At 42.0% G+C, this 22,543-nt stretch overlaps 1 protein-coding gene across 1 annotated transcript; it reads left to right on the top strand.

Moving 5' to 3' along the window:
* The first annotated feature begins 683 nt into the window (after positions 1 to 683).
* On the top strand, positions 684 to 8,060 carry LLPH (LLP homolog, long-term synaptic facilitation factor). The gene is made up of 3 exons (XM_074168500.1): positions 684 to 741; positions 911 to 1,094; positions 4,594 to 8,060. Exons 2-3 carry the CDS (start codon positions 914 to 916, stop codon positions 4,755 to 4,757), a joined length of 345 nt encoding a protein of 114 aa, XP_074024601.1. The 5' UTR covers positions 684 to 741; positions 911 to 913; the 3' UTR covers positions 4,758 to 8,060.
* Positions 8,061 to 22,543: the final 14,483 nt, after the last annotated feature.

A 22,543-nucleotide genomic window follows, 5' to 3' on the forward strand; every position in this document is an offset into this window, starting at 1 on the left:
CTTGCAGGCGAGTCTGGAGGACATCGGGGTGCTGAGAAGGAGCAGTGCCAGCCCTCGCCCGGCAGGGGACAGGGGCTGCTTCCCAGGCTGATGAGATCCTGAAAGGGCAGGCAGGGTAAAAAACATCTGGAAAGGCTTGTTTTCTGCCTATTCAGTGTTTGTATTGTAGTGTTACTGCCCACCTGTCCTGGGCCGGCCAGAGGCTGGCAAGAAGGTGACAGTGTACATGGGAAACGTCCTGTGTCTCACCACGAGCAGTAACAACGCCCGCTTTCCATGCGGGAGCTTGACCGAGGGTGGCAATTGTTTTGAGCCGGTGTGATGATTTCTCTCTTCTGTCCTTAAGAAATGTGTGGAAGCAGCTAAAAATAAAACTTCACTTTTTTTTTTTTTTTTTTCCCCCGGTGATGAAATACGTGTTGATTTTTTTTCATCCATCCCCCCCTCCCCCGCCCCCCCCGCAGTTGTTTCACACCCCCAGCCGGCAGCCCGGTGCCCGCAGCCGATCCGTGGCCCATGCATAGCGTAGGAAGCCCCCGGGGCTCGCCTTCCTCCCGCCGGCAGCCGGAGCGGCGGCGGGCGCTGCGCGCCCGCTCGGAGAGTTACGGTAGAAGCTGCCGTATCGCCGGGAAGCTCTCGGGGGGCGGGGCCTGACGCGGCAGACCGACCCAGCCTGCGCGTGCGCGGAGAGGGAGCGCGGCCCTGCGCGCGGGTGGACGGCGGACCTCGTGCGCGGCCGGGGTGAGCGGGGGGGGTAGGGAGGGACGGCCCCGTGTCCGGGCGCTACCCGTCCGTTGGGACCGGGGCGGGGGGGAGGGCGGCAGCCGCGATGGCGTTCCGCGCCGCCTTTAACGGCTCTTCTGCCCCGCGCTTGCTTCGTTCTCACTGTTTGCCTCTCACCCCCTCTCAGGCCATGGCGAAGAGCCTGAGGAGCAAATGGAGAAGGAAGATGCGGGCGGAGAAGAGGAAGAAGAATGCGCCCAAGGAGCTGGAGAGGCTGAAAAAAACCCTGGGTACCAACGCGGATGTTCTCATGGAGGAGGTCAAGGAGGTGGCCACCGTGGTGACCCCCAAAACGGTCCTCGAGCAGGGGGGTGAGTTGGGCTCCGGCTGGGCGGCGCTGGAGTCACCGGGAGGGGAGGGCCCCGCTGGCATCACCGGACCAGCCCCCGGCGGTGCTGAGGTGCCGGGGCCGGCTGTCAGTCAGGCGGCCCCGGGTTGCCCGTGACCTGCCTTTTGCGTGCCCCGCTCTCTTTTCCTCCCGCCTCCTCCGCCCCCCCTCCGCCGGTCACGTCTGTAGCCTGTTTTTCACTACACCGGTTCTTCTGTTGCAACCACCCAAGTGCAGGGACGTCCCGCGTGTATTATCGTCCCTGTGACTTTCACTGTCGTGATCAGACTTAGGATTATTACAGGTTGAGAATAGTGAGTTGGAAAACCCAAATCTTTATCTTTTAAAGCCAAAGGTGATATTAAATCATTGAATCGGGTCATTTTGCAACATCAGTATCTATGTTGCATCTGATCACTTGTAGAACAAACTTATTAACATTTGATTTTAAAGTCTGTAGCATCTTATGAAGAGACATCTCTTTGTGAAGACATTGAGTGAGGATTCATCACTTAGCAGTTGTACCAATCACAGCATTATATTTGCTGTTAAACTGGAGATGGGATATAATTTCCCTCCTAGTTTAAGGAGGACACTAAGCATATAAAAGTTGGACCTAAATCTAAACTAATTTGGTAGAGATTTTATCAAAAATAGAGTGCTTTTTTTTTTTTTTTTCCTTTTTAAATGTTCTATCTGGGTAGTAAATGTATTTTAGGAGTTTTAGGGACCCTGTTTTTGTATGCTAATTAATACTGCATTGTACAAGGTGTGGGAGGTATGGAGGTATTAGGTGTCTACAGATACTGCCATCTTCCTCACTATTCCTTGAATAGGATGTAATCTGTAAAGAAAGTAACCCAGGAAGTGAAGACAAGAGTTTGAAATAACTACGTACTGGACAGGAGTCAGAAAGACACCATCTCTTTCTAAAACTGCAGTCTCAGCTAAATCATAGTCCTTTTACCTTCTCCAATTTATCCCACTTAAGCTGTTATGGTATTGCTGCTGTGAGCTTTTTTATGTGGCATGCAGAAGTCTCTTGAGACACCACAGTGGGGATATAAAATAATGCTAGTAATTACTGTCAGTCGTGCAGCTGCTTTTGTCAGTGTTTCAGAAATTAGGAAAGACAGGGAAGTGTTGTGAAGTTGAATAGCAGAGCCTGTAAGCTATATTGAAAATGGAAATAGAATGCTATATAAAAATACTTGCCCAATTAAGGGTAGTTTGGAGTGTAACTTGTAATTTTATCCGTGGTTCTGATTTGTCCCACAAACCAGATGTAAAAGCCGTTCTCCATGGGATTGTTAGAATTGAATTTCCAAAACGTTTCGGAAAATTGTCAGCTTTCTGATGCTGAAGCTGGATGAAACATCGTTATCTTAAACCTAGTTTCTGAAGCAGATGCCTGGCCATTTGTCATTCCTGCACCCCCTTCCAGGTCTGCTGGCAACTTTTATACAAGTGGCCAATTTCACTTGGCCTTTGTAGAGAGATAGCAGGCTCAGAAATACTGAAGAATATATCTATTTCACAGAACAACTACATGTTTTTTGAAAATAATGGTGTCTTCTTTGAGAGGACTTTCCAGCACTAGCTGTTAGTGGACACGAGAGGGTTCACATCACCAAATATTATAAAGACTGAAGTAGATGAAAGCTTCATCCAGAATATGCACTTTCCATAGATAGGTGAATAATTTTCCAGCCTAAGAAAGTATGTAAGTATATATTAGGGACATTTTCCTGTGTTATCTTAAGGTATTTTTCACAGTACGCTGTGAAATAATTTTTTTTCAGTTTTTGGTGTTAGGAAAAAAATAATGGAAGGTCTGACTAGCCTTTGGTCAAAAAAGGTTTTGTAGCTGTTTTTAAAGCTTTGTGGGCATGTACGTATTTTTCAAGATAATCATGTCCATTGAGTCTGCTTTGATAACCTACTTGTATAGCTTTTTTTTTTTTCTTGGTCCTTTTTTTCTTTGTCTTATAACCCCTTTGATAGGTGTTCTTTATGTCCTTGGACCACTTCTGTTCAGTAGCTTTCTTCCTGTTACTGATTCCTGCAGCATCCTTGAGATTGCAAAGTATGATGAAAACATTGTGCCATGTGAAAAACTGATATTTTTTTTCCAGAAGTATTTCTTCATTTAGTTAATGTTGCTGCTGACATTTATTATGGATGTGCTTTTTTGCAGTCAAAATTGATGTAACAGATTAACCTCAATCATATGATGGGACGGGAATCAGAGAAGAAGCTTATGTGTGTACAGTTGGTTGTCTTGGGATGTTGTATTTTTTTGTGTTGTGCTGTTGGAGGTCATCTCTCCTATGATATTTGGAAAATGACGCTGTTAAGAAGGCTTCATACTGTGTTTCTCTGATGTCTCAAGAGCTTTCTGGAGCTGTGACTTACTTTTTTTTTTCTGCCTGTCCCATGCTGGATCAGCCTTTGGTTGCGCCAGCAGACAGGCCCCTGTGCGGATTCTCTGCTGACTGCAAGTATTCATATCCCAACTTTAGGGCTCCTGAAGCACATCTCTGTGGTGCAGATCCGTGTAGACTGCCAGTGCACTTCAACTATTGAAGTAGCACTTTGGCCTTTTCCTCATGAACTTTGTTTCCCAACGTCAGACAGGCACAACATAAAAAAGTCTTTTTTCCTCCCTGTAAAATCTAGTGATAAAGCTTTTGGGATTGCACATGGATGGTCTGGAAACAAGGTTGAAACTAAATAATAGAGTTCAGTTAATAATTGAGTTAGTACAGTTAGTTAACTCTAGCTAATAGAGTTAAGTGCAGTTCAGATTTGTGCTTAACAAGGTGTTCCTCTTGTAGCCTTGTTGTCTCACCGAGATATGACGTTCATGTGGTGTTAGCTAGTGAGGACACCGTTCTTGAGAGTGACCATGTCACAGGCTCTTCCGATCCTAGAGATTAATCCTCTATTTCTGTCTCTAAATATATGGGACTCAGCCTCGTGCTCTCTTCTTGAGGCAAATGTAGCATCACTGGCTCACCGTCAGCTTTTCTCTTTATTCTTCTTTTTACCTGTCTTCATCTTCCACTCAAATGAATTTATTTTCTTAGAATGCATCTTAAACATTACATCATAAAAAGTATTTAATTGTGCATATGTTTCAATAAGCCTATGGGTTCCTGTATGGTTGCAGCTTTTGATGGAGACCACACACAATGTTTTTAAACACAATATTGGAACAGACAGCAGACTAAAGAATAAGGTGTTTTGCCCAGACATGGGCCTTTAGGGAAAATTCTGCATATTTACTATGAGCTGTTGAAGTTCCTGGGTTGCAGTTGTACTGGTTTGGAAAGGGCTTTCTGTATAAAGCATTCAGCTCTATACTACAAATACTGTTATGTGTAAGATTATTTTTATAATTTTGGGGAATCTAGTAACAAAATAGCTTCTGTGAAGCTGATTCATGTATTTTACTCACTATAAATACCTTTCTTTTTCAGATGACAGTAAAATGGACGTAGATAATAAACGAAACAAAAAAACTCTTCTAGACCAGCATGGACAGTACCCAATATGGATGAATTCCAGGCAGAGAAAGAAGCTCAAGGCACAGCGTGTTAAAGGGAAAAAAAAATCAAAATTGGCCAAAGGCCTAGCCTGGTAAAATCAGAGTTTTGTAAAATCATGAACATTTTACCCACAAAATAAATATCCCAAATAATTACATGATATTTTTGTGCTTGGCCATCGAGTGTAATTAATTGTGTTGCAGGAATTTTTGAAGAGACTGTTAGGCCAGCAAATGGTGGAAGCAATATCAACCTGGTGTCTGTCAAACTTAAAAAAAAAAAAATACAAAAAGCAAGCTGAGTGCCTTTGAATAGACTAAGTATCTGTGGTTTTCTGTTTTCTTGAGGGGCAAGTGCCTTCATCTTTTATATTGTGAATGCTGAAAATGCTAAAGGAAATCCTTAAAATAGTGAAACTATAAATAGTTTTTGTACTGTGGTCTTTGTCAATGTAACTTGTCTTTTACTAAATTTAACCAAAGGATTCTGTAAACTCACCATATCCTTTAAATTATTCTGTAAAATGACTTTTGTTGCGCCAATCTGTATTGCTTTTAACATCTGGCAATTAAGGAAAACGGATCTTTAACATGTAACTTAAAAGAGATTATACTCTGGTATCAACACCAAGGCTTCATGAAACTTCTGTGAGTAAAAAGACAGTGACAGTCTGACTTTATTTTGCAAAGAGAAAGCTGTTGGAACAAAGAAGTATTTCACTGCTGTCTGCAACTGAAATATCGTAGGAACTAAATAACTGAAAGTAAAACCGATTCTTTTATTATTAATATGAGAGAATGCAACGGCACAGATTGGAAATAAAATAGTTTTATTTAAGACCTTTTCCAAGTTTTAGTAAAGTAAATGAGAATTTACTTTTCCATATGTATTTTCAGTAGCCTTTTATTCCTCTCAAAACAGTACTCATCTATCATGCTTTACAACGTGGGCATAAGATAAAATATTGCATGATTGCGTAACAGATGCCATTTATATGTGATTAGCTACAGTTGGTTGCCTATTACTTGGCAATAACATGTGATGACAGATGCAAGAATTAGTTGCCCTGAAAGCTTGTGTTTTTAAAATGTCTCTCATTTCAAGGATGGAAATAATTACAGTGCCAGTCCTGCAGTATGTTGCCTGTTGAAGTACAATTCATTGACACAGAGCATAACCTTTGTCCAACTTCATCCAAGATGGGATCCATGTTCTGTAATTCCCTACAAATTAATATGTGTCTATTGTGATAACTTGGCCATAGGAAATGGGATTTATTCTTTTAAAAGTAATTATACTAGCTTATACTGTGCTAAAATCCACCAAGAAGATCTCAACGTGATAGAAAACTGAGATTTTCTGTAAAAATACAGTGGGTTTTTTGTTATTGGTAAGGGAAAAGCACTCTGTTTAGATGAACTCCAGAGGTGTTGGAGGAAATACCAATCCATCTTGTGTTTTTACATACATTGACAGTCATTGAGACTTGGGAAGATGTATAGATCTAAGTTTACCAAATTATATGCCATTAATAACTTTGTTGTTTAAAAATATTTCCATTAAGTTGGTAATACCCCCACTAAAAAACATGCTGCTTTCAGATTTTTTTTTATTGTTATTATGTAATGGGCCTACATTTCAGTATCAAATATGTACTAATCTAAATGCTAACTACTTTAAAATTGATTAATATGGAGGAGAGGTTCACAATTAGGTTTATTATTATGTTTATGTTTAATGGAATTAAGTGAGCAGTCAGTTTGTATTTCTTTACTATTTTAATGATGTAGGCTGTATTTTGGTTATTGCGTGCTTTCAGGAGTTCTTGGGTTTAAGTGCTAACAATTTACTGTTTTTCTGTAAACACTGCTGGTTTTGACATGCTTGTTTTTAAATCAGGTTACTCTCAGGCTGCTGGTGGGAGAGCAGACTCTTTTTCATGGGGGGAGATAATCAAACTGGCAAAGTACGGTTCAAGTGTACGACTTCAGAGTCACGCTTTCCTTCTTTAGGTGCGCAGCCGTACTCTTGTGTCTCATCTTCATCAAGGCTGCCACCGCTCTGCATGCCTCACCCTCCTCTCTCTGGAGTTGTTCCAGTTCTGCCTCTGCTCCTGCCTCTCTAAGAGAAAATGATCTGCACAACTGAGTACTCTTCCTTATTTTATGACCTAGCCCTGAGCTTTGTTGCACAAATTTATTACTCTCCTGCTTTTGTGACCAGATTAGAGATTTGACTCTCAAACGAGAGACGGCAGACGCTGCACTGATCTTTTATTTAGCAGTTGCTTCCTACCAGCTGAAACAATACTAGCTGTGTGAGGTATTTCCTTCATGGTGTGTAGGATAAAGTCAAACAGGTTCACTTAAACTCCAGATATTTTAAGACATCCTGTTTGATTTTTGAGCTGAAACAGAGGATAAGAAAGGAATAAACCCAGTCTTTACTGGAAGGCAGCTCTTAGTCTAGTACCAGTTTCTATGTATAACATCACAGCTCACTCTGGTGCAGCCAAACTCTCTGGGCCAGGGAGGATTTTGAGAGCCTGGTTGGGAGGGATCTGTAATCCAGGCTGAAGGCTCGCTTGCAGACAGACAGCAGGAACCTGGCTAAATGTGCAGCACGGATGTAACCTCAGAGGTTGAGTCACAGATGCAGCAGGGAAATTTTACCTTCTAGGATTTCAGCATATTCTATATATGGATATTGTAATTTTGTATTTGGAATTCACTTCAGATCTGCTTTGAGCAGCTATTTTTGAACGTGAGTACCACCTTTTTAATCATTATTGAATATTCGATTTACATTGCTGAATTGGAGCTACGTTCTGTTTGATCAGTTGATGAAAAAAATCATTCTTGTTTCTCTACATGGAAGGTGAATTTAAACATAATAGGTTTTGGCTGAAATACATGTTTTAAAAGCCCATAGAGGGATTTCCGAAGAAGTAAGCTATCTGCCTCTAAATATTCTGATTATATCATAGTTTTTTGATCTTTATCTAACAATTTTTTTTAAAGTTGTGGTTGGGGAGAAAAGTTTGCAGTTGATTAAACTGACTGATGGCATCACTGAAATTGCATTACTGAAATGCATAACTGAATTGGCATTAGTGGGGTTTTTTGGGTGTAACCACTATTATGAAACTGCTTTGTTGAAAATTCCTACCACTGTAACTCTGCCACCTGCATGCAAAGTGCTGTGGTAGCTGGATTTTGTGGACGTACAAAAGGTAGGTGAGATGGTGCAGGTGATTTTGAACTACAGGCATCAATGCCAGAACCGAAAGAATTACATACTGTCATTTTATTGATTTATGATACTGTCATTTTTTTGCTGACATGATTATGTGTATGAAGCGTGTGTGTGTACAGTATAAAATCTGCATTAGGAAATTGCTAATTGTCCTGTGGATTGTTGGCAGCGTCTTGAGAAGATGAATGGTGTCTGCCCTTTTTGAGGCAGTATGCAGGACTTGGGTTTAAAGTGAGTTATTTCAGATGCCTGAAATAACCGGTGGTGGTGCAGTTCCCAGGCTTTTCTGGTAACTCATTGCTGCTCTGGGCCACCTTTTTTCTGCATTGTGGTAGTCAAGTGGGTTGGGGAACAAATCTGAGATGCTGAAAATACTCCCTTTTTTTAGCTGGGTTGGTTTCCAGCCTTGCTCTACAAAAGGTGGTGTCAGTAGGAGGCGATACAAGACTGGGAACAAACAGCCGTTGAAGGCAGGGCTGGATGAGGAGGTCCTCTCGCTTACACACTGTGCTGAGCTGGGTTCCGTGCCACCTTTTCTCCTGTGGCACTAACGGCTCTTTTTTCTTAATGCAGCCACCATGCAGTACAGCATTTTGAAGACGGGGAGAGGTTCTGGAGGTGAGGTCAAGCAAATGCATTGAATACTGGTTTTGAAAGTTTTTTATTCAATGGGAGGTATAGTATTAGAAAAATTGAGGTCAATGTTCTTTCTTACAGTCCCCATTAAGTTTTGCTGTAACACTCAGCCAGCGTAGGCTCTGCTGGTGCCTGTAGTCAGCTGTGACATTTCACAGATTCTTCCAGTTTGCTTTATCTTTGGCTTTATCTGCAGCTGACACTGTGGTTATAGAGGAGACTAAATCTGGTTTGGGGATGTCTAGTACTGGAGGAAGAATGTCATGGCCGCATGATGTAAAGTGCTCCTCTGGTACATGGTCACAACATTATTTTATTTTTTTTAAAGAAAAGCAGCCCTCCTTTATCTATACAAAGGCTTTATACTGAATGTCTGTTTCTAGTATGCTACCTGTTCCTCCTGCAGTCTTAAGGAGTCACTTGGGTTCTAGTGAATTTGATGAAAGCTGAATGTCTGATCTGTATCAGATTTGTAGTGTGAATTTGTCTGGTATTAAAGATTATAGGAGTACAGCCTCGGCATTGCAGAAATCTGAGAGGTGCAAAGCAATCTATTCCTCTGGGTGGCATGGTCTTAATTGAGTTATGGCAGTTGTGGGGATGACTAGAGCCTGAAACAATAGCTATGAATTGCTCTTTTCAGGCCAGAGTTTTGCCATCAATTTTAACTTATCTGAGGGTGAGGTTTCGGGGGGGGACTGAGCCATGTGATAGCTCATTGCTGCAGGAAGAGGCTCTTCTTTTCAACTTTTTCCCCTCCGTTCTCCAGCTGTGCTGCCCGATTCATGATTTACTGCTTCAGGAGAAACAGACACTGGGATAATTTTTTTTTTTTTTCTGGGCTAAAAGAGAGAGAACTGACAACCTTCTTCCATTTAATAAGCACTGTGCAGTTGTGACAAGCCCCCCGTGCCTGCTGTCCTTTTATTCTTCTTACACTACTCCAGGCTTCTGATTTCAACTTTCCCTTATCAACAGCATCCAAAGGAAAAGAGAAAGCAGAATGGGAAGAGGATGATTTTTGCGCTGCCTGCTCCCCTCTTCCCAACCACTTTAACATCATTCTCATAGGCATCTAATTTTTCTGCTGCACATATATCAATATAAAAGGTCTGAAATGTTAGAAACAGTACATGGTGTGGCAGCAGAGGGTTGTGTGACAAGGGCCCTACACAAGGTAGCATGAGGTCTGCTTTATGAAGGGCTTCTATAGAGAGAGCAAACAATCAGTGAGTTGTTTTTCTCCAATTTCAATTTAATCAACTATTCAGAGACTGTGAAGGTTATGAGTTGTATTCTGGTTTGGTAAGCTATTATTTGGCATCTTTTCCCTGTAATTGCAGTTAATTTTCTTGCAAGGCTTCTAAAGGCTGGATGTAGATTTTATAGCATTTTTAAACTTCTGCTTTTAACCAGAAATTGGGTTTATGGACAGTATTTCAGAAAACAGAGGCACATCTGTTGTCTCAGTACTGCTCATCCGACTCAGTCCAACAGACCCCCCAATACCTGTAGCTGTTACGTGACACTTGTATAATAGGTCTTTTTTGAAAGCTGACACAACTTCATAACGTATAGGTGCAGCACCTATTCCGTGCTGCGTTGTGTCTTTAAATGACTTCGACATCCTATGTTCTGCAAACTTGGCTTTGACGGATTGTAATGTATGTGCGAAACAAGAACTTTTTAGATCTATTGAAATTAATCTCTGTCCATCTTGCGTCTGCCCAATGTGACAGAACTCTGTGCAGAGCCAATCAGAGCCGCAGGTTGTCCCGCGAGTGAAGACAAAAGATTTCTATGAAGGATTAGAGGGAGGGCTGTGTGTCAACAGCTTCTTGCTTGTAGTCTCAGGTTTAGATCATGATAGCTACTGCTACTGGACATCCCCACCCCAAATGCAAATTTCAAGTTATTTCACTTAATATAAAGAGTAGGTGCAAAAATATATTTAAAACTAAAGTGCTTGTGAGAAGTAATTTAGAAAGCCCCAATACGTTGCTTTTTCCAAACTTCTTGCACCCCCCTGGAAGGTGGTATTGTCAGAGGATGCAAAGAAGCTGGAGACAGGAGTGCACCAGCTTATGTGGGAAGCCAATGGTGGCGCTGCAAACTGGTTATTTTTTCTCTCCTAAATGTTCTTAAGACTGAGTTCTTGTGACAATGACACAAGTTTAACCACTCTTCTTCTAGAGCAACTGCAGCCAAAGTACGGTCCTTATACAAGTAGTTGCCTGGCCTGCTCATCATAGCCTTGGCTGTCATGCTGCTGGACAGAAAAAAACCATTAATTCCTTGAGTGTAAGACCAGGGTGCAAGATCATCCATGGGAAAGATTACAGGTCGGTCTGTTGATACAGGAACTTTAGGAACTGTTGCTCCAATAGAGGGTATGGTGTTTATAAAAACATACACCTGTGGTTTTATCTGCCCCTTTTAAAGAGGCGACTGGGTGAATGTCAAGCACTAGGCCTTCTCTTTTTTTCCCCTGGAGGGAGAAAATCTCATGCAGATCTCTTTTTTTTTTTTTGCTATTTTGCTTGCTGTTTGAAATGAATGCTAGTCTGCTAAGCCCTTTAAGTGTCTAGTATTTTAGAATGATTGTTATAAAACTCAAAAAGAACCCCAAAACAACAGAAAACAAAAAAACCCAACCCGATTTGTAGTTGTTTCCTCAGCTAGCCACTATGGTGCTAACAGCTGATAGCATGTCCTTAACACAAAGCTACCAGAGCTCATCTCCAGAATTTCATCCCCTGCTACTGACAGAGAACCTAGCTTGAGAAATCTTTTTTTTTCCCGTGGAAAAGAAGCATTTTTTCTAACTCCTCATCAAGTTCCTGAGGGATACTACCCAGCAATGGGAATCAGATCTGTGCTTCCATGTCTGGCGATTGCCCTGTAACAGGGAGGAGGAAGCAAAGAGGACACCAGGCAATGTATTTCCCTGGTTGCCATCTCAACATTTCACTGCATCATCCAAATTCACCAGTAAGAGAGACTGGATTATCCGCTGTAAGGCCCGATGGCGTCACCTCCTACGCGAGCGGTTCCAGTTCAGCAGTGAGGCAGATGAAATGAGTTGGTGGCTCCACTCCGTTTCCTCCTACATGTGTGCCTGGCACCGCCAGCCGGACCGCGGCCGGGTATCTTGAGAAAGAAGCTGTGAAGAACAAGCCCTCCCTCCGAGGAGCGATCCCAGGTGGGCAGGGAGCCTCGGCGCAGCTTGGAAGCCGCTGCCCGGTAGATGGCACCAGCGGCAGCGGAGAGAGAGCCCGCTCCCTCGCCCCTGCCAGTCCCCTCCCGTCCCCTCCCGTCCCGTCCCGTCCCGTCCCAGCCCGGCGGGCAGCGGCAGGGAGCCACGCAAACCTCTGGAAGTGTCCCCCCAGCGCAAGGACCATGTGAGAAATCACAGCTCTAACACCCCCTGCAATATTTTTTTTTCGTTTAAGACGTATCATTAGTTTCCAATCGGGGCGTGTATTAATTGCAGGGAAACGCTCAGCGCCGTGTGTGTTGCAGAATAACGGCAATATTCTGCAATGGTCTGGGGGGGCTGAGGGGGTTTGCTGCGGGTATTTCTCGCCCTTCTAGGGTCACCATTTTCCTAGCTGTCAGAAAAACTGCTGGAATTATTGTCAGATATTTTGCCTCAATAAAGAGTGACGTTTAAATGTGTAAAATTACTTCATATTTTTACTGATACTCAACAGTTCTCTAAAAATATACTAAAAGCTCTACCCGCTGTGAACGCTTCCCCAATCTAATTCTTTTTCTTTTTTTTTTTTTTTTCCTTAAATGTGTCATTTTTCCAGAAAAGGACACAAAGGGATCCCTGACTACTTCTGATATATAACATTTTGTTTTTAAAAGGAAGGTTCTTGAAAAGTCTTTTATCAATCAAACAAAATGTTTTAATGAAAATTTCAGAAACTCAGTGGGAAGAGAGTGGTTTTATATTTGCTTGTTTTATTTGGATTTTAAAATCTCCACGTGGTGATTTCAACTAAAGTACTGTGTCAGGGAAAGGCAGAAGTGAAGTTGACCAGAGACAAGTAAAAAAATGCCTGTGTTGTTTTCATTGTCCAAACGTAATGATGTGCAATAATTTAAACCAGCAGTTTCACATGGTTAAAAATGAATTGGATTTTTTAAAATTCTAAAAGTAACCTCAGGAATACCAAAAAGGATAACTGTTTGTGTTAGGTTAGTTAGTGAAGTTAGTTAGTTGTGAAACTGCAAAAACTATTTCCTATGTATTCACGCAAAAAAAAAAAAAAAGTGTTTTTATTTTTAGGCATGCATAGAAAAAAAAAAAACCTGTTCTTATACCAACACTGTTACAACAAAGGCATCCATTCCTGCAACTATCATTGAAGCTGAGAAAAAGTAAATAATTTTATGTGTGTCAGGAGTAAGACACAAGCAAGATAATTAAAATTAGAGGGGAAAAAACCATTTTAAAAGTACGAGATTCACTCTGGAATAGAAACGTGGAAAACAAGGTTTATTTATCTAAACAGTAATTTAAAAAACAAATACACAGTGATACAGTTGAACGAATTTATGGAATAATATTTAAAACTGAAAAATATTTTTCAAGTTACAAGAAAATAAATGTTGCTTACCTTGGAGAAATAGATTCATACTTGAAAAAAAGTAAGTTAGACAGATTTAATTTGCATAAATCTATACAAATAAACTAAATTTATGTTGCATCTAAGCTTGCCAATTTCAGTGAATGGAAATTTTGCTACTGATTTGCCTGGAAACAAAGATTAAAGCTTAAAAAAAAAATAGAGGAGCTGAAGTTCCAGCTTGCATTAAAGAACAAACAAATGAAAATAAGATGTGCAAAATCGTTTTTGCAAAACTTTTTCAAATGTAAACTAAGCTTCTAAATACATTTGAAACAATTTAAAAAAAAATTTTATTATTATATTCTCTTTCATTCACAATCTCTACGTTTTAGGATCGTATTTCTGCCAAAAACCTCACTAACACAAAAATGTAAAACAACGAATGCAGCTTCTGGTCTGCCCTGATATCTTTGGAGATTGCTTCATGAGAAACAGAGGACCCACAGCTTTCATTTGCTTTTAGATGTAATGTGAATTTGCTGTGGAAGGAAATTAAATAATTTCCAAAATGATCTTTCCCAAGTATCTTTCTGCGTTAAACAGGGTTTGGATTCAGTGGCTTCTAATGAATTTGGATATGTTAACAGTGACTGGATCGTATCCAAATATGACTTGATGGGAAAGCCATTAGTTTTCTTCCCTGAGGTTATGCTGGGATCCCATCTGGTGATTGCTAATAAATGTGTATACGTTTTGAAAAAAAGAGCTTGTATTGGATTCCAGTATGAATTACTGGGAGTGCAGTTTCTTGAAGTTTTATTCATGCACTTCAGCTGAGTTTGAGTACCTTAAAACTTGACAAAAGGAAAGTGTTGCTCATGTGACATAAACCTCCAGTTAATTTTTTTTTTGTTCTATAGAAATTTTTTTTTGTAATGGAATTGCGTTTGCGATCAGCAAAAAAAACTTATGAGAAGATCAAAAGCAAAACCAATCATTAAAAGCAATTTTATATTTGATTGTAGCTACCAAGTACTTACCCTAAAATAACAACTTTAATTATCTAGTGAGTGCCTGAACAGTTTTTGTCCTTGTTGGGACAAAATCTAAATCCCATTTATCTTTCCTCTGAGCCATCCAGAGCACTTAGGCAAGTCGTTTCATTTTTATATGCAGCGTTAGGGAGAAAATCTTAAGACGAACAGAAACATATGTTTGTCTCGACAAAGAGGAAATGCTCATCCATTTTCAAAATCTTATAAATTCTTGGAAAATACAGCAGTACATTTAAAATAGTAAGGCTAAGGGTTGTATGCAGCGTATGCTATCTGTGAACACTACAACTATTAATTATATGCAGGGAAATATTACATTTCTTTCATAAAGAAAAGAATTCTGTTGTTTGGCTTTTTTTTATTTTTTTTTTTTTCTTGACAAACCGATTATTAGCCAGGGCAAATTGACCCTGGTTTTGATCAAAGGAGCAATTCATCTCATCCTGCAAGTCCTGCAGCCTCACAGCTATCTGTCCGTGCAGAATGTACGGGTCTTCTTTAGCTGCCAACCCCATCCAGGCATGAGAAAAGGGAGTGAGGAAAAACCTATAAAGCCCAAAATAAAACTGTGGATTCTTCTGGTTCTTGTCAGGTTCAGTTACAGTGGGGCAGAAACAGCAGTAAATTCACTGAGGCTCTATCAGATCAAAACAGCTCCGTTATAAATATCATTCATATAAACCATGTGGGCGAGAGAGAAACTGTCAGAAGAAGAGAAGGGAAAATAGGTCTTCTGCACTTCAATAAATTATATGATGTTTTTATAGATTATAACATAAAAAATTAAAACTTAACATATGTATGCCTATACATGTGTGAATGCATGTATGTGTGCATATCCACATGGTAGTATTAGCTTAAATGTTCAAATGTTATAAATCCAAATATCTTACTTTAATAAAATACAGTGATTTCAGTGACTGTAGATAAAATTAGAGTGCGGTATAAATCCCGGAGAACAAGAGCTTTGATGAAGTCTTTCATGTTTTCCTCAGGAGTTGACTCAATGACTCAAAATGATGGGATGAACAACTTGACTTGACTTTGCAACTGGTGAGTAGCTCAGAGGGTTGTGATCATTAAAGGTAATGGGGAGGTGATGACCAAAGCCCTTGTTTACCTACACAGTTGATAAAGGAAGGTTGTTTCCTATGTCTCCCTGCTGTAATTGAAATTACCAGTAAGAATCTTAATTACATACAATTTTGCCAAGTTCTCTGTGCTTGATGGTGATGTGTTTGGGTTTTTTGCATTTTGAGATGCCTTGACACTATTATTGGAGTACAATTAACAATTCATTTACATGAAATGGCTAGAAGTTGCCAGATGATAATGTGCTTCCTCTCCTTTCCAACCTCAGCTGGATCTAGAGCAGGGTCTTAGCTACCAGAATTCATTAACTAATGAGAGGTTGATATATGTATACATTGGTTCAGTAAAGCATAAATGACAAAGAACACACTAGCAAAACCATTAACATTGCAATGACTACAGCTATACAATAAGAGAATAGGAATACATTAAAATGATGGGAGTGCACCAAGCCTTTTAACAAGGGAATTAGCTTTGTTACAGAAGTTCATGAGAATTGAAGCTATGCACAGACTTCACACCATCTATGAAAATGAGTAAACCTGTTTTCTTCTTAAAAATTGCCATACTTTTGGGCACACTGCTAACTTCGAGCTTTAATTATATTTTTTTGAAAACAATTTTTGAGTGGGCTTTTTTGCCACTGTCTCTTGATTTCTTTCCCAGGGGAGCCGAGGTCATTGAGTTCTAGTGTCAATGCCATGGATTTGCTGGTTTAGATCCCAAGTCAGCTAAACACACAGATATTTGTTTAACTTCAAAGGAGAAACCATGGGCTTCAAGATAAGGTTGGGACTTATCTGCTCGGGGTAGATTGCTCATTGCCTTACAGGTCAGTCCTTAATGATCACAGGGAGTAAAGCCAGTGCCAAAGAAAAATGAGGTTAAATGGAGACCAGGAACAGAGGAGGAAACATACAGACATGGGAGCCCTAACTTCAAAACTGTGAAGCAAAAAGACCCACTAGCTGCCCCCAAAGCTTCCTCTGTTCTTCTCTGTTGGGTTTTCATGTTCACTTGGTGCTTATAATTGTGTCTCTGGTCATGTCCAAAATGATTGCAGATGAATAGCACATCCTTAAGCACAGTTGGGAAATCAGAGCAGCATTCTTTTTTGCGAGCTTTAGATTCTTTATGTTAGACACTTTAATCAGAGCTGGTTATCCTTAGCTCCCTTTTCAATCAGTGGACGAAATAAGGGTCAACTCAAGAGGATACTTAATCTAATCTCTGTTGACTACTTCTGCATCTACTAAGGTGTTGTCCTCTGCCCACTTCTGTCCACTAACTACAGCGAAAGCATCAAGTGAGTTACTTGGATTAGACCTTTAGCATAGGGATGCCCAGTGTCATTCTCCCAAAGTTTTCTCTTTCCATCCCACATTCACTTCCCAACCAGTAGAGCCCACAACCTGGGAGCTGAAGCCACAGGGTGACAGGACGGATGGGCTTGACTCCTTGCAGGAAGAATATATGCCTTGCATTAACCTTGAAGCTATTGCATTAATGGGGCTGCTCCTCTGACCATATCTGAAAAGACAAGACTGTTAAGTTTTTTGGGAGGAAGGATGTAAGCAGCAGCCAATCCTCTCTAGAGAGCTTCCTAGGCTGTGGATTCCAGGTGAGCAGACATCTCCTTTCAGTCCTGGGTGTGGCACTTCCAGGGAGGGACAAGATTCAGGATATATCTTGAAGTGGATGTTCAGCAGACTCTGACTCTTTTGCAGAGCCACTTATTGCTCCCAATTTATTGCAAAGAGTCATTAGACATTAAAGCCTAAGGATCTCTGCTGGAGTCTGTGATCCAGAAGCTTAACATTGGGCACTTAGCTTTTTTGGAGTTTATGTCTTTTGTTGAGTGTTGCTGTGAGGGCTCAAGTCAGTAACTTTTGCACATGCAGGTGTGTATAAAGTCTCAGGAGTTTTAGAGTTTCCAGTGTAGTGGAGAAGGATGACAGTACTGGGCCCTGAAGCTGCTGCTGATGCACTGGCAGGCCAGGCCTAGCACACGTGCATCTGTGCTACAAAAGAACACAAAAAAACCCTGCAACACTCACGTTTTAAAACTGAAGGAAAAGTTTGGCAATACCTTTGATGGAGTCGCCATTCTGGTAACCTCCCTACTGCTAGGATATCAGAAACACCTCCTCTCACCGGGAGTTATCCTTCCTGCTCTGCCATATGTTGGCTTGGAGGGGGCAGGATTATCAGTAGCACAGCCAGAAATAGTGGGGTGGCCGTTTATCCAGAGGTGAATCAGAGTGCATGGACTGGGCCAGCATTGTCTGTGGAAAGGATACTCTGAGTATTGCTGATGTCTGAATGTATAGACCCCCTTTGTAAGGTACGTTTCTGTGTCTCTTCTTGACTACAGATGATGAATGATATTTTCCTATGATTTTATTTTCTGCTGCAGCTGCCATCTAACCTTCTAAAGTAAAAATTATAAGCTACTGCTCTAAGTCACTAGGTGGAAGCATCTACCTTAATACTAGTAGTGTAACTCCTTATTGGAGAGGTGAGCTTTTCAGTTCCTTTCTCATCTTTAATTTCTGCACTACATTGCACAATCTCTCATTATCAAATGCTATGAATTGTAGTCCTATTATCTTCTGGTTCGGCAAAGTAGTCCAGCACAAGCCCAAGTCCACCCTAGGCCCTGTCCCTGTAACATTTGGGAATACACTTTATTTTGCATAGTCACTAGTACTTGAAGGGTTGGGACTTCATTCGGTGAGACGTGCGAGTATGTGTTTAAATTGAGCTCACAAGAACAAATGCTTGAGTGGCGGATCTGGGAATAACACAAGTCTTTTTGCCTTGCAAACACCTTTAGCAAAAATCCAGTATGATGCCCTCACAGATGGGCTTTCTGAGCCCCTTCTTTCTGTACCAGTACCTCCCATTTTTTCCCCACTGCGATTTCTCCTCTCACTTTCATCTCTCCACTCAGAATAATTTTTTGCCTTGGAGAAACATCAGGATACCAATTAGATGTGAGCTGGGCAGGCTGGAGAGTGGTATTGTTATGATGGAAAACATCACTAATTTGAGCAATAGGTCTTCTGCACCATCGCAGCTCTGTTAATAAGGTGGTCATGATCCACATGTCCTTCTTTCTCCAGGAACTGGGATTTCTGATTCTCCTCCAGATCTGTTCTGGTCTGGAATATTCACTGATGTTCTGGAACTGGCCAGGTAGGGGGACATAACTCTTTATGTTATACAGAGAAGGAGGCAAGTGGAAATGGGCCATCCGGCTGAGTGTTGCGTTCTGGCACGCCAGAGGCTAAGGCTGCAGGGTGGTGATTTCTAGGTCTCTCCGTGCCTGCCAAAAAGCCTTCCCTCTTCTGACTGCTCCCTGCTAGCTCTTTCCGGCTGGAGAAATGATATAAGCATGTCCTAATCTACTTTAGGCAACAGCGGCAGGGCTAATTCCATTTAAACCGTCTAAGCTAACCTGGTAGATTTTGCATGAAAGTGGATTAGCGAGTGCCGAAACCACCACTTTGCCAGCAGAGCTCCATGGATGATAACCTCATGCAACGGGACTGTAAGCAATCATTGGAGGTTGGTGGTACGGAGGCCACACTGCCCTGGAAGTGTTTTACCCATGGTGACTTCACAGCAGGATGACAACCCAGCCAGATCCTAATCCTTCCTCCATCAGCGAGTTGTCTCCCAAATGCCAATCTTTATTGTGGGTGATGCGCGAATGGGAAAAGCACCGAGTTTGCTTTTCATACTGCAGACTACAATGCTGAGAAATAAACAAAAAGAAATCTGGTTTTTACTTGTTAATTGAGAAGTTTTGATTTGAAAATCACTGACATACGTTAAACACGGGGACCCCACAATGAAATGTTTACGGTGCCATTTCAGAGAGGGACTCCACTTTGAAATTAAGTGAAATTTGCGGGAAGTTTGCAGAGCAGGGCATGTGTAGGGGTAGAAAATTAAAGCACGATGGAGCCACCAGCATTCAGGGTTTAGGCAAAAAACTGGTATTCATATTCCTCATGTTTCTTCTCAATTGACAAGATGATCCCTTCCATTTGTGGTTATTGGACTAGCTTTTGTCTTGATTTCTCTTTATTTTCAATTTTCCAGTTTGGGCTTTGTGTTACTTTCTTTTATAAATAGTACTAGTGAACTGTGGATCTCCGCACACTTTATTGTGAAATGGACAAAGAAAATGATTTTTTTATGGTTTTCTTCTGTTTGTTTGTCTTGCATGAACATGTGCAATGTGTTTCACTTGAACTGACGTGTTATTTAGCACTGACTCTGTAATTGTATTTTAATTTGATGGAGAAATGCTTAACACTCTTGACGTTCCTCTTTCTACTTCAATTGCTCTTGATACAGCAGATGCTGCTTCCCATAACATAAATGAAGAAGACTAACTTCTATAATTTGACACTTGGAATGACTTTATTAATAGAATCTGTCTGATTTGTTTACTGTTGACAAACCCCAAATATTCCTCCAAAGAGGAAATTACTGTTAGGCCTGCCATTACGTATATTATACTCATACCTTGTGTTTTATGTATATAAGGGTCATTTGCTTCCCAGTTCACTGTTTGCTGCAGAGAATAGAGAGAGAAAACAATTACAAGGCAACTTGCTTTTTATTTTGAAAATGTAGAAGTTATAAGCTGCAGTGAGTTGGAAAAACTCAAGTAACTCTACGGGACCGAAATAATCCGAAGCACATTCAATTGGCTGTGGAAGTACAGAAACCAGGACCATCAAGAGACACTTTGTGGAGGTAGCTGGCAGTAAATAAGATGTGAACCTCTTGTGCCTTCTGACGGCAAAGCTCCCTTTGCAATTTGGGTTTGTGTTCCAAGAGGCAGCGTACAGATGAGGGGAGGAAGTAATTCTTCCCTTGTACGATCACACCTGCAATATCGCTTTCGTACTCCAAGTTAGTGATTAACAGAAAGTATCGTACAAAGCAGAGAATTGCTTAGAGGAAAGGGCACTGGAATGGGGAAAGCTGGGGGCGGGGGGGAAAGGGATGCTTATTCACGTAGCCAGGGTGGGAGGGGGGAGTAGAGTAGGATGGGAGTAGGGGGTGGCTTAGGGGCCATGCTGGCAGCATACAAGGTCTAAAAGCTCTGTGCACCATGGGTCCTACACTGATAGGCAAAACCTAGGAAAAAAATTCACAATAAATAGATATTAGAGTGCAAAATGGAAAGAAACATATGAAGAGGGAAGATATGGGCTGAAGAAAACGAGGAGAAGCCTTCTTGCTGGTCAGTGGTACGAACTTACTGACTGCTCTCCCTGGGGAAGTGGCAGAAACCTCGTTGTTTGGAGCATGTGAAACTAGTCTAAACAAGCATAATAAATGTTTGCTGGAGAACAGTCCTGTGCTGGCAGGGAGTGCTGGGTGACCTAATGGGTCTTTTCCATCTGTAGGGTCTATAAATAACAACAGACAATGCGGGGAAAAAAAAAAAAAGGTGTGAAACTTGCGCAGGCATTTTTCTGAGATCAAATCACTTTCCTAAACCAGAGAAAAAGCACTCTGAAATCACGCAAAGACATTTATTGAACCTTATCTAAGTCTGTTTTGCCAAAATGTGTTAGTAATCGACTGGCAGTGTGAAATCTGGGGCTGACTGACGTCCAGTGGAGTCCTACCACCACAGACTTCAGTGGGCCTGGGGTTTCACCACGAGGGAGGCTGCATCCCCTGGAGCTCTCCAGAGAGGACCTTTCCTCTTGATGGTGGGGAAGGCCACAGCATCATGGCAGCAACACGGGTGTTTTGCTGGTGGGGCCAGCGTGTTGCTTCAGAGCTTACCTGTGCAGTCTCCCTGAGGGCAGAGCCTAGTGGGCGCTTTGTGAGCGGCAGAGGTGACCACCCTGCTGCTGCAAGCCTGGGCCAAGGATCCTGTCTGTTGGAGGGGCAATGACAAACAGTGGGATGTGGTGGGGGGTGACTGTCTTCTCCACTGGCGTGGCTGGACCCAGAGGAGGCGTTTGTTCACTGCCTCACAAGGGATGGGAGAGCATCCACCTGAGACTCCATCTCTGCCTGGCCCAGCTTTGCACAGCGTACACTCTACAGCTCTGAGGATCAATGTCCTAGGGCAAGGGGGAGCGCTTCCCACCATGGGGGGTCCTGGTGTCTCCTCAGCCATGTCCTGAGGCAGGTGAGGGCTCTAGCACACCAGTCAGAGCAACTGAAGGACCAGGCTTATTTGACATATTTTATCAGCCAGAACTGAGAAATAAGCTTAGGCACAGCCCCTGCTCAAAACAGTTTTTTTGTCTCATTTGCCACTCAAAAAAAAAGGAAGAAGAATAAAAAAAGGGTCACAGCTATTTTAAAATCATTTAACAAAAGAACAGATAAGAGTGCTGCACTTTCAGTCTCTCTCTTTCCTTCTCACAAGCCTACCTCTCCCCCTCGCCCTTCGCAGTAATCCCGCAGGGCTGTTTTGTTTGGTTTGCTTGTTTTGTTTGGATTGGAAAATTCCCATTAGTTGTAGCTCAAAAATTGTGGCAGGAAAACTAGAAAGTGAAACCAGACAGATACATAAGTAAAAATGAATGGCCTGCTTTCATTATTTTTCCTTCGATTTCAGACAGCGCAGATGTTCTCTCTTTTCTGCTTCTCCCAGAGCCATCACTCCTCGCTCAGGCTTTGTCCCCACCATCCCTTGGGGATGCTCTGTCCTTGCTGGGCTTTCAGCTCTGCCTACCTTCCCTTTTGCAGTGACACTCCTGAGGTCTGGAAACATGAGGATGATGGTGAGGAGAAGTGGGAGAACAACTAGTGCGAGGCAGGAGGGCTGTACCTCTGCAGTGGGCCAGCTGGGTGGGCAGTGGGACAGGGATGGGACAGCAGCAGCTCCCTGTGCCGAGCCTGAGCTGCCACAGCTCAGTGGGGCTCCGTGACTCCCCACAGCACCTTTTTCTGCCCATTTCCCCCACCAGCCTCCTCTACTTGGTGGCCTGGCCTCACGTTCCTCCTCAAATCTCCCTTTCTGGGGGATTTCTGTGACCCAGGGCTGACAACCCTTTGTCATCTTCACTAGGGGGGGCAAGAGGAGGGGGGTAGTCTCAGCCTCCAGCCCCCCTGCGCTTGCTGGGGCTGTGCAACCCCAGGATGTTCAAGTAAGCACAATAAAAAATAGGGCAGTGCTGAGCCACAACGTCTTTGATTCATGCTCAGTAACCACATGAGAGGATCCCATGCTTATAAAACTAAACTGCTTCAGCATTAAGAGAAATATTTATG

This window comes from Numenius arquata, chromosome 2, assembly GCF_964106895.1.
Source record: "Numenius arquata chromosome 2, bNumArq3.hap1.1, whole genome shotgun sequence".
NCBI classification, from domain to species: Eukaryota; Metazoa; Chordata; class Aves; order Charadriiformes; family Scolopacidae; genus Numenius; species Numenius arquata.

Coding starts and splice junctions, on each gene's coding strand:
- LLPH (XM_074168500.1), top strand. CDS start 914: ATGGCGAAGAGCCTGAGGAGCAAATGGAGAAGGAAGATGCGGGCGGAG. Junction 1,095..4,593: donor AACGGTCCTCGAGCAGGGGG/GTGAGTTGGGCT, acceptor TTTCTTTTTCAG/ATGACAGTAAAATGGACGTA.